The sequence below is a fragment of the Lolium rigidum genome, chromosome 6 (genome assembly GCF_022539505.1).
Source record: "Lolium rigidum isolate FL_2022 chromosome 6, APGP_CSIRO_Lrig_0.1, whole genome shotgun sequence".
NCBI lineage: Eukaryota > Viridiplantae > Streptophyta > Magnoliopsida > Poales > Poaceae > Lolium > Lolium rigidum.
Window position 1 is genome coordinate 23,336,172 of NC_061513.1, and position 14,765 is coordinate 23,350,936.

General features: G+C 45.7%; 1 protein-coding gene across 1 annotated transcript; it reads left to right on the top strand.

The window, feature by feature from the left end:
- Window positions 1-12,140: 12,140 nt before the first annotated feature.
- LOC124659352 (xylan glycosyltransferase MUCI21-like) lies at window positions 12,141-13,951 on the top strand. Its single transcript, XM_047197253.1, has one exon. It carries the CDS (start codon window positions 12,192-12,194, stop codon window positions 13,737-13,739), a length of 1,548 nt encoding a protein of 515 aa, XP_047053209.1. The 5' UTR covers window positions 12,141-12,191; the 3' UTR covers window positions 13,740-13,951.
- Window positions 13,952-14,765: the final 814 nt, after the last annotated feature.

A 14,765-nucleotide genomic window follows, 5' to 3' on the forward strand; every position in this document is an offset into this window, starting at 1 on the left:
TTTGAGTGGGAGGACAATAGAACTTGATAAGGTTTATGAACCTGAGCATAATGATCAGAGTAGCGCAGCATCGGAATTGGTTCCGGAAGCGGCCACGACGATCATGGCTCCCATGTCTACAAAATGTTATAGTCATGGAGATCGAAGTACTTATTGAACCTTGTAGGTACGGTTTACTTTGTGATCAAATAAATGATTTGTGAACAAAGGATTGTTTTTGAACAATGATAAACCAACTACATACAAAGAAGTTATGATGGGCCCTGACTCCGTTAAAATGGCTATACGCCATGAAATCCAAGATAAATGAATACTTTTTGAAAGTAAATGGATCTATAAAATTGATGGACTTGGATGGAATGTCCTTGAATAAGCTCGACTTGTCGAAAAGTTGTTTACGACAAAGTTCAAAGAGTTGACTACGATAAGATTAGATCTTCCGTAGCAATGATTATAGTCTATGTGGATTATTCTAGTAATCGCTACATATTTCTTTCATGAGATATGATAGTAGGATGGCAAAATACATTACTTAACAGAAGTGTGTATTAAAGGTGTATACAAGATACAACCAATTGTTTTGCTAGTCCGTGGAATACTAGATAGGTATACGAACTTCAATTGAATGAAGTAAGTATCGCGGAGTTGGAATCTTCACCGGATGAAATAGTCAAAGAGTTTTTGATTTCATCAGAAACGATGAAGATGCTTGCATTTGCAAGAAATTAAGTGGGAGCGCTAAGACATATTTGTAATACTTTATGTAGATGACATATCATTGATTATAAATAATGTAATTATATAATTGATTAAAAAGGTTTCATTGAGAATTAAACTTCAATGAAAGGATATGAACTGAAACATATTTAGTGTCAAGATCTATGAAGATGGATTGAAACACATAAAAGTTTAAGTTAAAAGGTACATAGAATGAATATTGAAGTAGTTCAATATAAAGAAGGTGTTCTTTTCATGTGAAGGTTTTATAAGACTTGAGTGTATCTGACACTCAATGAGTAAAAACACATGAGTGATTTTAGATCACGAATAATATGTACAATATCAGATGTCCTATGCTCTAAATGGTTAGGAGCATATACCAGAATGATTCATGTGATGATCATTGGATAAACAGTAAGAATATCCCTGAGTGCTTTAGAAGAACCAAGGATATATAGTTTTGTATGAATAATGGCAAACAAATCGCTGTAAGGTGTTGCACCGATATTAGTTTGGTCACATATAAAAATAAAATTTCAATCTCAAATTAGGCTAAGTGTTGTTTAAAAGGTAGCACAATGAGCTAGAAGTTGTCTATGCTAGATTTAGATGAGTTCTAAATGTTGTGACGGATTCTACAAACGAAGGCAGAATATGTCGTTGTTTTGACAATGACTGGAGATGTTAAGTCAAGAGATTCTTTTAGAACTTGGTGTAGTTCCGATAGTGTCAGAACTTTGAAGCTATATTGTGTATGACAATATTAGTGACATATTTCAGACCGCGGAATTAAGGTTCCACCAGAAGACCAAACATATTTAATGCCGACTCATTTGGAAAATGAGTGATGCGTGAAGACGCAAATGAATTGCAAAATACATACGTTTCTGAGTGTGTCAGAATCGTTGACTAAAGCTATCCCTAGGGCAAAGTATGACCAACACCAGAATGCCATGGGTGTTAGGTACATTACAATGTAATCTAGATTATTGACTCTAGTGCAAGTGGGAGACTGTTGGAGATATGCCCAAGAGGCAATAATAAAAGTGGTTATTATATATCTTTATGTTTATGATAAATGTTTATATACCATGCTATAATTGTATTAACCGAAACATTGATACATGTGTGTTATGTAAACAACAATGAGTCCCTAGTAAAGCCTCTTAACTAGCTTGTTGATTAATAGATGATTAGTTTCATAATCATGAACATTGGATGTTATTAATAACAAGGTTATATCATTATGTGAATGATGTAATGGACACACCCAATTAAGCGTAGCATAAGATTACGTCATTAAGTTATTTGCTATAAGCTTTCGATACATAGTTACCTAGTCCTTATGACCATGAGATCATGTAAATCACTTATACCGGAAAGGTACTTTGATTACATCAAACGCCACTGCGTAAATGGGTGGTTATAAAGGTGGGATTAAGTATCCGGAAAGTATGAGTTGAGGCATATGGATCAACAGTGGGATTTGTCCATCCCGATGACGGATGGGCCCTCTCGGTGGAATGTCGTCTAAATAGCTTGCAAGCATATGAATAGTTCATAAGAGACCACATACCACGGTACGAGTAAAGAGTACTTGTCATGAGACGAGGTTGAACGAGGTATAGAGATACCGATGATCAAACCTCGGACAAGTAAAATATCGCGTGACAAAGGGAATTGGTATCGTATGTGAATGGTTCATTCGATCAGTAAAGTCATCGTTGAATATGTGGGAGCCATTATGGATCTCCAGATCCCGCTATTGGTTATTGGTCGGAGAGAGATCTCGACCATGTCTACATAGTTCGCGAACCGTAGGGTGACACACTTAAGGTTTGATGTCGTTTAAGTAGATATGGAATAAGGAATGGAGTTCGAAGTTTTGTTCGGAGTCTCGGATGGGATCCAGGACATCACGAGGAGTTCCGGAATGGTCCGGAGAATAAGATTCATATATAGGAAGTCACTTTCCAAGTTTGGAAATGATCCGGTGAATTTATGGAAGGTGGTTTCTAGAATTATCCGGAATAAATCACTATGGAAGGAGGAGTCCCGGAAGGAATCCACAAACCCTAACCAGCAAACCAAGTGGGAGGGTGGAGTCCATGGTGGACTCCACCTCCTTGGCCGGCCAAGTAAAGGGGGAAGGGGAGAGTCCCCGTCCCTCTAGGTTTCGTCCATAAGGCAGCTTTTTCGTTGGGGTCTTATTCGAAGACTTTGGGCAAACCCTTGGGGTTCCACCTATATAATGAGGAGGAGAGGGAGGGGGCTGCCCTTGGCTTGGCCGCACCACCCCTGCCCCCTTGAGGCCGGCGCCCATAGCACCCCCTCTCCCCAAACCCTAGCACCCCTCCTCCACTACTTCTCCCGCATATGCTTAGCGAAACTCCGCCGGAGATCTCCATCGACACCACCACCACGCCGTCGTGCTGCCGGGATTCCGAGGAGGATCTACTACTTCCGCTGCCCGCTGGAACGGGGAGAAGGACGTCGTCATCAACACCGAACGTGTGACCGAGTACGGAGGTGCTGCCCGATTGTGGCACCGTCAAGATCTTCTACGCGCTTTTGAAAGCGGCAAGTGATCGTCTGCCGCAGCAACGAGAGCCTCCTCTTGTAGGCTTTGGAAATCTTCAAGGGTTAGTCTCGTTCATCCCCTCGTTGCTCCCATCTTCTAGATTGCATCTTGGCTTGGATTGCGTTCTCGCGGTAGGAATTTTTTTGTTTTCTATGCTATGAATCCCTACAGTTCTTCATTAATAGGTGCAAAATACATGATGAAAGAGCTTAAACATGGTCTATATGAGCACAACAATTGCCAAGTATCAAATTATTCAATACATTATACCAATTACCACATGAAGCATTTTCCGTTTCCAACCATATAACAATGAACGAAGCAGTTTTCAACCTTCGCCATGAATATTAAAAGTAGACTAAGAACACATGTGTTCATATGCAACAGCGGAGCGTGTCTCTCTCCCATACAAAGAATGCTAGGATCCGATTTTATTCAAACAAAAACAAAAACAAAAGCAAACATACGCTCCAAGTAAAGCACATAAGATGTGATTGAATAAAAATATAGTTTCACTAGAGGTGACCTGATAAGTTGTCGATGAAGAAGGGGATGCCTTGGGCATCCCCAAGCTTAGATGCTTGAGTCTTCTTGAAATATGCAGGGATGAACCACGGGGGCATCCCCAAGCTTAGACTTTTCACTCTTCTTGATCATATTGTATCATCCTCCTCTCTTGACCCTTGAAAACTTCCTCCACGCCAAACTCAAAACAAACTCATTAGAGGGTTAGTGCATAATTAAAAATTCATATATTCATAGCTGACATAATCATTCTTAACACTTCTGGACATTGCACAAAGCTACTGAAAGTTAATGGAACAAAAAAATCCATCAAACATTGCAAAACAGGTAATGCGAAATAAAAGGCAGAATCTGTCAAAACAGAACAGTCCGTAAAGATGAATTTTTCTGGGGCACTTAACTTGCTCAGATGAAAAAGCTCAAATTGAATGAAAGTTGCGTACATATCTGAGGATCACGCACGTAAATTGGCAGAATTTTCTGAGTTACCTACAGACGGGACTACTCAATTTCGTGACAGTAAGAAATCTGTTTCTGCGCAGTAATCCAAATCTAGTATCAACATTACTATCAAAGACTTTACTTGGCACAACAATGCAATAAAATAAAGATAAGGAGAGGTTGCTACAGTAGTAACAACTTCCAAGACTCAAATATAAAACAAAAGTGCAGGAGTAAAATAATGGGTTGTCTCCCATAAGCGCTTTTCTTTAACGCCTTTCAGCTAGGCGCAAAAAGTGTGAATCAAGTATTATCAAGAGATGTAGCATCAACATCATAATCTATTATATACTAAAAGCAAAATAAGGGTATGAAATAGAGACACTACGTTAATCCACATCATCAGAATTATTTAAACTGTTAGATCTGTAATTTGATGGTCATGATTAAAAGAGTTTACGTAACATGTACGGTCTTTTTTTTTTTTGAACATACACTGTATGTAATATTAGACACGTACGTGCAACAGTTTGTGAGAAAGAAAATTAAAAGGAGGCAGGAAAGATTACGTACCTGTTTAGTTGTGTTAGTCTTTACATGTGGGAGGAGTCTACCGGTTGCACTATTCCATGTTTTAAAATCTTTACCTACTAATAAAGGAAGTAAGGTTTCTCCCCAAATTTTTCGTCCGTAGCAAGTTTTCCCTCAGTAAGAAACTAAGGTTATCGAACCGGTAGAAGTCAAGGAATACGTGAAGGTTGTTGGTGACAGAGTGTAGTGCGGCGCAACACCAGGGATTCCGGCGCCAACGTGGAACCTGCACAACACAATCAAAGTACTTTGCCCCAACGTAACAGTGAGGTTGTCAATCTCACCGGCTTGCTGAAGACAAAGTATTAACCGTATAGTGTGAAAGATGATGTTTGTTTGCGAAGAACAGTAAAGAACAAGTATTGCAGTAGATTGTATTTCAGATGTAAAGAATGGACCGGGGTCCACAGTTCACTAGTGGTGTCTCTCCCATAAGATAAATAGCATGTTGGGTGAACAAATTACAGTTGGGCAATTGACAAATAGAGAGGGCATAACAATGCACATACATGTCACGACGACTACTATGAGATTTAATCATGGCATTACGACAAAGTACATAGACCGCTATCCAGCATGCATCTATGCCTAAAAAGTCCACTTTCAGGTTATCATCCGAACCCCTTCCAGTATTAAGTTGCAAACAACAGACAATTGCATTAAGTATGGTGCGTAATGTAATCAACACAAATATCCTTAGACAAAGCATTGATGTTTTATCCCTAGTGGCAACAAGCACATCCACAACCTTAGAACTTTCCGTCACTGTCCCGCATTCAATGGAGGCATGAACCCACTATCGAGCATAAATACTCCCTCTTGGAGTTACAAGTATCAACTTGGCCAGAGCCTCTACTAGCAACGGAGAGCATGCAAGAACATAAACAACATATATGATAGATTGATAATCAACTTGACATAGTATTCCATATTCATCGGATCCCAACAAACACAACATGTAGCATTACAAATAGATGATCTTGATCATGATAGGCAGCTCACAAGATCTAACATGATAGCACAATGAGGAGAAGACAACCATCTAGCTACTGCTATGGACCCATAGTCCAGGGGTGAACTACTCACACATCAATCCGGAGGCGATCATGGCGATGAAGAGTCCTCCGGGAGATGATTCCCCTCTTCGGCAGGGTGCCGGAGGCGATCTCCTGAATCCCCCAAGATGGGATTGGCGGCGGCTGCGTCTCTCGAAGGTTTTCCGTATCGTGGCTCTCGGTACAGGGGGTTTCGCGACGAAGACTTTAAGTAGGCGGAAGGGTAGGGTTGGAGGCGGCGCAAGGGGCCCACACCATAGGGCGGCGCGGGCCCCCCTCTGGCCGCGCGGCCCTATGGTCTGGCCACCTCGTGGCCCCACTTCGTATCCCCTTCGGTCTTCTGGAAGCTTCGTGGAAATATAAGACCCTGGGCGTTGATTTCGTCCAATTCCGAGAATATTTCTTTGTAGGATTTCTGAAACCAAAAACAGCAGAAAACAACAACTGGCTCTTCGGCATCTCGTCAATAGGTTAGTGCCGGAAAATGCATAATAATGACATAAAGTGTGTATAAGACATGTGAGTATCATCATAAAAGTAGCATGGAACATAAGAAATTATGGATACGTTTGAGACGTATCAGGTATTAGCACATTCACTTTCGCCAAGCAACCCCAAGTACGTAAGTAGGAGAGTTTCAGCCTTTTGCTTTCCCATTCCTCAAATGGAGTAATGGTTTTGTTCTTTGTGGGAACACGGTTTAAGACATGACATGCGGTTATTATCGCCTCCCCCCACCATATCTAGGATAAACCCGATGTATCTAACATGGCGTTAACCAAATTAGTTAGATTTTCTTTCTTTTAGCCACCTCATTAGACTGAGATGAGTAGGGAGGCGTCCTCTCATGGATAATACCACGCTCCACACAAAAAGAATCAAACTCATTGGAAAAATACTCTCCACCACGATCAGACCTAAACCGTTTAATCTTTCGATCAAGTTGGTTTTCTGCTTCAGCTTTATAGATTTTGAAGTGATTAAAAGTTTGATCTTTAGATTTCAGAAGGTACACATAACAATATCAAGCAGAGCCATCAATTAAAGTCATGAAATATCTTTTTCCACCTTTTGTCAACTCGCCATTCATATCACAAAGATCTGAATGTATGAGTTCCAGCGTTGACAAATCTCTTACCTTAGCAGTCTTGTCGCGAGGTTGATTAGCTTGCACACACACTTGACATTTGGAACTCTTGATGGTAGTAAATTTTGGAATTAAATTAATATTGGCTAGCCGCGTCATGCACCCAAAATTAATATGACAAAGTCGTGAATGCCAAATATTGGACTTACTATCATTGCAAACATGATTAATAATTTGAGTGCATATGTCTGATAAAGATAAGCGGAACAAGCCTCCGCACTCATAACCTTTTCTAACAAATTGTCCATACTTAGAAATTACAACTTTATTGGACTCAAAAACTAACTTAAAACCATCTCGACATAAAAGCGATCCGTTGACGAGATTCTTGTTGATGGAGGGAACGTGCTGCACATTCTTCAGATGGATGGTCTTTCCTGAAGTAAACTTCAGATTTACCGTACCAACACCATGAACAGAAGCACGTGAGCTGTTTCCCATCAGCACAGAGCAAGTCCTTAGGGCCTGATAAGAAGAAAACATGGAAACCTCAAAACATACATGTGTATTGGCACCTGTATCAATCCACCAATCCACCAATCCAATGGCCAGGCTCACCACAGACGTGGAAAGCCCCTTTCTTCTTATCAGTCTTCTTCTTGAAGTTGGTTGAGTGTGAGGCCTTGTTCTTGCCATCAAACGTGCCTTTGTCTTCAGACTTGTTCTTGCTCTTGAACTTCTGGGATTGGAAAGTTTTCTTCTGTACCACATTGGCACTAGAACCTCACTCAAATTCTCAAGCACGTGTGTCCTTTGCTTCACATTTTCTTCCACATGAAGAGACCCAATGAGATACAAAACGAAAAACTCTTGTCTCTTATGTTTCAGAGAAGTAACAAAGTTCCTCCATGAAGGAGGAAGCTTGGCAATAATGCCACCGGCCACAAACTTGTCTGGTAAGGTACACTTAAACTGCTCAAGTTCTTTGGCAAGTGATTGTATCTCACGAGCTTGCTCAACAACGGAGTGCTCATCAGTCATCTTGTAGTCATAGTATTGCTCCATGACATACAACTCAGTGCCAGCATCGGAGACCCCAAATTTGGCCTCGAGTGCATCCCACACATCCTTACCATGCTCAAAAGTCATGTACGGGTCAACAATGTCGTCCGCAAGAAAACTGAAGAGAGCCTTCTTAAACATGGCATGGAATTTCTTTTAAGCTTCCTCCTGAGCAGGAGAAAGATCACCCTCGGGCTTGGCAAGAAGGACGCTATCGTAGTTCAGGTTTTGAAACTAGAGAACTGCCCTCGTGCGCCACCTCTTATAGTGCGAACTGTCAAAGAGAGGCATCCTAGTAGCAACAACAATGCCACTTGAATTCGTTTGCCTATAATCAGGTTTTTGGATTGTTGAAAATATAAGTAAATTATCATATGATTTAATCTGGACTAATACTTGATAAATCATGACTACATAAACAACATATGAACTAATCATGCAGATCAATAGTGTAGATGAACTGATGGCATCTAGACAAGATAAACCTATCGCATCTACTCCAAACAACAATACTAGAAACTCTAGTAAGATCTGAAATGAGGAGGATAGAAATGCATACCGTCCAACATTGGCCGCAGCAGCAGCTGCTGCGGGCGATGTTGGCGGCAGCAGCAGGATCCTGGTTGTCGCCCATGTTGAGGTTGCCGAAGAGGTTGTCGATGTCCGGGAAGAAGTCGTCGTTCGGAAACTCATCGTCGGACGACATCGTGTTACCAGTATTCGCGCATAAGCGCTCCCCAAAAACCTGATTGCCCCTCACCTATACAGGTCTACGAGAGGCAGGGTTCCGGAGGCCTACTGTCCTGCCGCTCGGTGCATGCCGAAGGACGGGATGAGGAAGACGAAGGTTGCAGTGCAATGAACTGGAAAGAGGCGGTCGCATATGGTGGCTCGTTCATCCTAGGGTTCGCGTCCGCGCTTATATAGTGTGGTTCGGGAAGGTCGTGGAGCGCAACCCATGTTTGAGTCCACGATCTAGAAAAACCGGAACGAAACGGCTGCGTTAACGCGTCCGTTAATGACTCGTAATTAATCAAACAATTAATTTCATGAACAACAAAAAGATGAGCTCGGCTCGGCGAGATTCCCGCAACCCGTGGCGTGGCGGCCGGAGGAGGAGGCTCACTTACAAGGACTAGAACATTCCTCACCTTATATACCACTCCAACTCTCTCCCAACTAGCAATATGAGACTAAACTTTAGTCTCACCCTTGCCATTTCCACATGAGCCAAGAGGATTTCAGAATTTGTATTGGGACATGGGCTAAGACCCAAAGCCACTATTAGGATATTGAGTAGTTGGTATCTCCTTAATAATAATATATTTTTCTTTACCGAAAAAATGTTCTTTTCGTAAAAAAAAAAAGTGCCGATCGATATGTTTGTACTTGGTCTTGGCCTGGCACCAAAATGGGTGAAGCCCACCTGAGCGTGAGCACACGCAGCCCCATGTGGAGATCAAGGTGATTCAATTCTCTCATTTTCGGAGCAGCTAGCTCGCCCATCCACGACCTACCTATCCAGCCTAATGCATGCTTCACGACTGCACGTGGTGGACTTGCTCGACCACATCCTGGGTGTACGGAGAGATGCTGATATGATTTGAACTCGACCTACTTGTTGGCTAAGACACGAGGTTGATTTCAACACTGGAATGCAGCTAACTAGGTGGAGTGAAAATTTCGCCCACTTGCCCCCCCCCCCCCCCGAAAGCACAAATTCGGCCCGTAAACGTTCTTTTCTCATTCGGGCATGAACATTATGTTGGAGGGGATCGCGCTGTCGCCGAATAGCGGCATTTAGGGGAGCCAAAGCACCTTCTCTTCGCCGGCTATCAACACGCTAGCCACACCAAGGTTCCACGACGGTCGTTAGGGGACGCCCATGATGCGATTCTTGCCGCCGCCCGAGTACGTCGACAGCGATCCCCACAACGGCTTCAATCCCAACTTCTTCTTCGTGCCAGACCGGACGCCCAGCAACAAGCGCCCTCGCACCGGCATCTCGCCAGACCTCAATGTCGCGTATGATGGGACCCAGCCATGCGAAGCGGCCGTTCGTCGGATCGCCATCGTTGCAGCTGTAAACCGGCCCGCCGGGCCCAACGCCCACAACGTGTTTAGATGTATGTCCTAGGAGGCCATGGAGGAAATCATCCAGCGCGGCTCCCAAGATGTGTTCACACGGCATGAGTACTAGGCTTGCGCCGATCAGGAGCCACCGGAAGAGGAGTGGGAAGAGGAGGAGCTGTTGGTTCCCATGTCGGACATGCAGAAGAAGAAAGTACCCACTTCTGAAATTTAAATGCCAATAAATATTCATATACTAGTACTAGATTTCTCATAGAGGAAGAGAGGAATGCATATGAACTTGACACAAAAAAAGTACTTGTCCATGTTTATAATTTAACTTTATTTCATACATTTATTTTAAAATAAATCAATAAAGATAAAAGTCCCTCTTTAAAGGACATTGTCTCGGAGTCTAACTTTATTAACTTTATTTCCCAACTTCAATGAATTTCGAAAGTTTCTAGCCATTTTCCCCTCATTTAAGCGGCTTCTCACTATTTAATGAAAAGCTAGTCAAATTTGAGTTACAAGCTGAAGCAAATGCCATCTCTCAGAATTGTCTACCCACTAGTTATATATTAAAAAAATCCTGGTGCATTTTTCTCATGTACATTTTGTACTTAATAAAAAGCCATTTTTACACTAATAAAATACAAAATGAAAATTTTCTTACAAAAATATGGGAACTCTAGTTGACAAAGTTGTTTTTCATGCAAATATGATCCTAGGTGATCCGCGGGTTACACAATCCCAGATGCCCTCCGCAGTACTAGACACACCACCACAACAAGGATAGAGCGGGACGGACCTTGTTTCGATTTCAAGATGTAGCCGCCGTCTCACTGTCTCAAAAAAACTCCAAAAGTAACCTAAAAATGAATGAAAACCCTCGTGTTGGCGAGGGGCCAAGTTGTGGTGCCCGGTATGCACGTTAAAAATTGACCATACATTCGATCAACAACATATGACTTACACGCCACAAAAATAAGTTATCGGTTTCACATTCAAAATAAGTTTTCAACGGTATTTGTTTTGTAGGATATAACTCCTATTTTGTTGATTTAGTTGGTGGCCATTTTTATCTGAAAATATCATGTGGGCCTTGTAAATTCGGCGTGAGTGCCCACCGTTTCACATCTAGACACAACTGCTCGTGGCAGATAGAGTCCAACTCCAAGCACCAGACGTTGTCAATTCACCCTAGCTACTTCCTTAATTAATTCTGTCACATGCCATATGAGGAAGAACGCGATAAACCTGGCTTTCACTTGCTTCCCTGCTTTAGCCTGTACCGTCATAATAAGCCTCCTCGTATTGGACACCTTAGATTGGCAGGCACCTACTACTGCTATATTATGCATTAATACAAATACAGAAACTGGTCAGGCTAAATTTGCAAGGACATCATATTGTTACATCAAAGTTTGACAATCATCGACGTTTCACACTAAACGGTCGTCTGGTTCTCCATCAAAGTTAGCAAGTTTCCAATCTTTTTCTGTGTGTCCTTTTTTATTGACTAAGCTCAAGGTACGCTGTACAGAAATATTGTATGATCTTTTTGGTAGAAATTAAAAAGGTGCTTTCATTACGTCCTGATCTATCTGACTATCTGTATCATCGAGTTGCTGCTTACTCTAGCCGACTAGCGCGTACCCCGGATGTGATACGTGTAGGCGACTGAGTGGAGAGCGTGCGCCGTGTACTACGTACTCTCTTCCGCAAGTTGTCGCTAGAAATCTATTGCCGCTGAACGCGAGAGGTGAAGAAAAGCTGGAAGATAGATGAACCCAGGGGCCAGGGAACGTCTGTGAACAGCGACAGAGAAAACTGACGCAAACCAGATGGTCTTGGAATGGAACGGGTCACCTGACAGAGGCTGGTCAAGGAATTATCGCACGCACACCAATGCCCAGAGCGCCGGCGTGTGCGACTCGTTCGCCGGCCGGCCTATATAACGCACCCGGTCGACCAGCGCGGACGCGACAAAGCCGATCGCGTTCAACGCGTAGCTAGCTGCACCGATCCGGTTTCCATTTCTCCAGTTTCCGACGTCATGGCATCGATGCCCGCCGACGAGAAGAGCCTCCGCGCCATGGAGGACGGGAGCGGTAGTGGTGGGGGTGGTAAGAAGGTCAGCAGGTGGCCAGGGTACATCCACTTCATCTTCCTCCTCACAGTCGTCATGTGCGCGCTCGTCTACGCCCCGCGGTTCCTGGCGCCTTCTTTGACATCCGTAGCCGGCGTCGACTTCTTCAAGCCGCGGCCATCGTCGTTGGGTAGAGTGGAAGGAGGACAGGGACAAAGCGTCCACAGTGGAGGCGGCAATGCCGTCGACGAGGAGGCACTGGTTCTAGACAATCAGGTGGGCTCCCCGTGCGCGTCGATGCCCAGCCACGGCATCTGCTGCGACCGCACCGACTTCAACACAGACGTCTGCTTCATGGCCGGCGACGTGCGCACGGACGCCGCGTCCCTGTCCTTCCTGCTGTTCCCGCCGTCGCCCGGCTCGCCCAACGCCACCTTGGACGAGAAGGAGGAGCGGGTGCGTCCCTACACGCGCAAGTGGGAGCGGCACCTCATGGACAGGATCCACGAGGTGCGTCTCCGCGCGTCCACGCCGGAGGAGACAGCGTCCGAGCGGCACAGGTGCGACGTGGTCCACGACGCGCCGGCGCTGGTGATGACGGCGGGCGGGTACACGGGCAACCTGTTCCACGCCTTCAACGACGCGTTCCTGCCGGCGTGGCTCACGGTGCAGCACCTCCGCCGCCGCGTCGTGCTCGCCGTCCTCGCGTACAACCCGTGGTGGGCAGGCACGTTCCAGGAGCTCGTCTCCGGCCTCTCGGACCACCACGTGGTCGACCTCCTCCACGACAAGCGGACGCACTGTTTCCCGGGTGCAATCGTCGGGACCCGCTTCCACGGCATCCTCGCCGTCCACCCCGAGAGGACACGCGACAACCGCACCCTCGCGGACTTCCACAACTTCCTCGCTGACGCCTACAAAGACGACGCCGCCGCCGTCAAGCCGCTGGAGCGTGGCACGGCGACGAACACGTCTCCACGGCGTCCGAGGCTGGGGATCGTGTCGCGGAAGGGGACGCGGGTGATCGAGAACGAGGCGGCCGTGGCGCAGCTTGCAACTTCTGTCGGGTTCGACGTGTCGATCCTCGAGACGGCGAACGGCGCGCCGCTGTCGTCGGAGTACGCAGCCATAAGCGTGCTCGACGTGCTCTTAGGCGTGCACGGGGCCGACCTGACGAAGCTCCTGTTCCTCTGCCCCGGCCGCGCCGCGCTCCTCCAGGTGGCGCCGCTCGGCGTGCCGCCCATCGCGCGCGGTTGCTACTCGGCGGCGTGCGGCATGATGGAGGTCCACTACGAGCAGTACGATGTGGTGGCAAACGAGAGCTCGCTGCGGCGGCGGTACGCGGCGGACGACGTGGTGCTGACCGATCCGGAGAAGGCGAAGCAAAAGGGTGGGTGGGAGATCACCGCGCGCGTGTACCTCGGCGGCCAGAACGTGAGCCTGGACTTGGGCAGGTTCGGGGACACGCTGAGGAAGTTGCACTCCCGCGCCATGCGGCTGCCGGCGGCGGTGTAGATGCATCGTGCATGCATGGCTTCGCCCGTTCGCGGATACGTGCAATGGGTTTGCCGACGAGCTGCTCATTCATTCTTGGAGGTAGGTCCGGCGGCCGCGGCCGGAGATCCGCCGGCCGGAGATGTACATGACAGGGTGCCGGACGGCAACCGTTTTATTTTGTTTATTCTTGTTGGCCACCAAATATAGCACGTGGAATACTTTGATATAGGACAGCTTTGGATATTTGGATGCGTTTCGGACAGCGCTAGTAATCCTCCGGAGGCCACAACCAACTGAACCTCCGGCTTCCCTGCATGACACGTTGCTTCGTTGCAGCAAAAAAAAAAGCCCGCTTTTGCTTCATTGAAGCAAAAAACGGTTCGCTTAAAATAAAAAGAAAAAAGTTGTTGGAGGCAGATCCCGCCGGAGACATCGCCGGAGCTTTGGTAGCAACAATTTTATACTAAAGTAGCAAACCAGCAAAACATTTGAAGCAATAAGTTTATACTATCGTAGCATCATCCACTACTCGCCGGAGACCTGACGGAGACCTCGCCGGAGACCTCGCTGTGAGGCGGAAGGGAAAGAGTACGTGCGAAGGAAAATAATCGGAAGAGGATAAGACCAACGTGGTGGGCCCTCACACCATCCCTGTCTCCACTGGGAGGGATACACGCGTCCGCGCTGGAACCGGAGGTTGCGAGCCTCCGGAGGATCTGAAGCATTTTCCAAAAGAAAACTCGCCGGAGACAGACCTTGCTGAAGACACTCGTAGCAAAAAAATTATACGAATAACAACATAACATTTGTATCACAAAAAATATAAAATTGTAGCACCGTGAAACTCCTCGTCGGTGCACCACCGGCAACATTCCAACTACGCTGGTAGCACCGTCACTTTCTTGCAGCTCTGCCACTGACTAGTGTTAGCACCATCGGTGAACATTTGCAGCATCACCACTAACCATAGCGGCACCGTCTCCACCCAATACTAGCGTCGTCGCCTGCCTATGGCAGCACCACCGCCGGCCGCACTACCTTGCA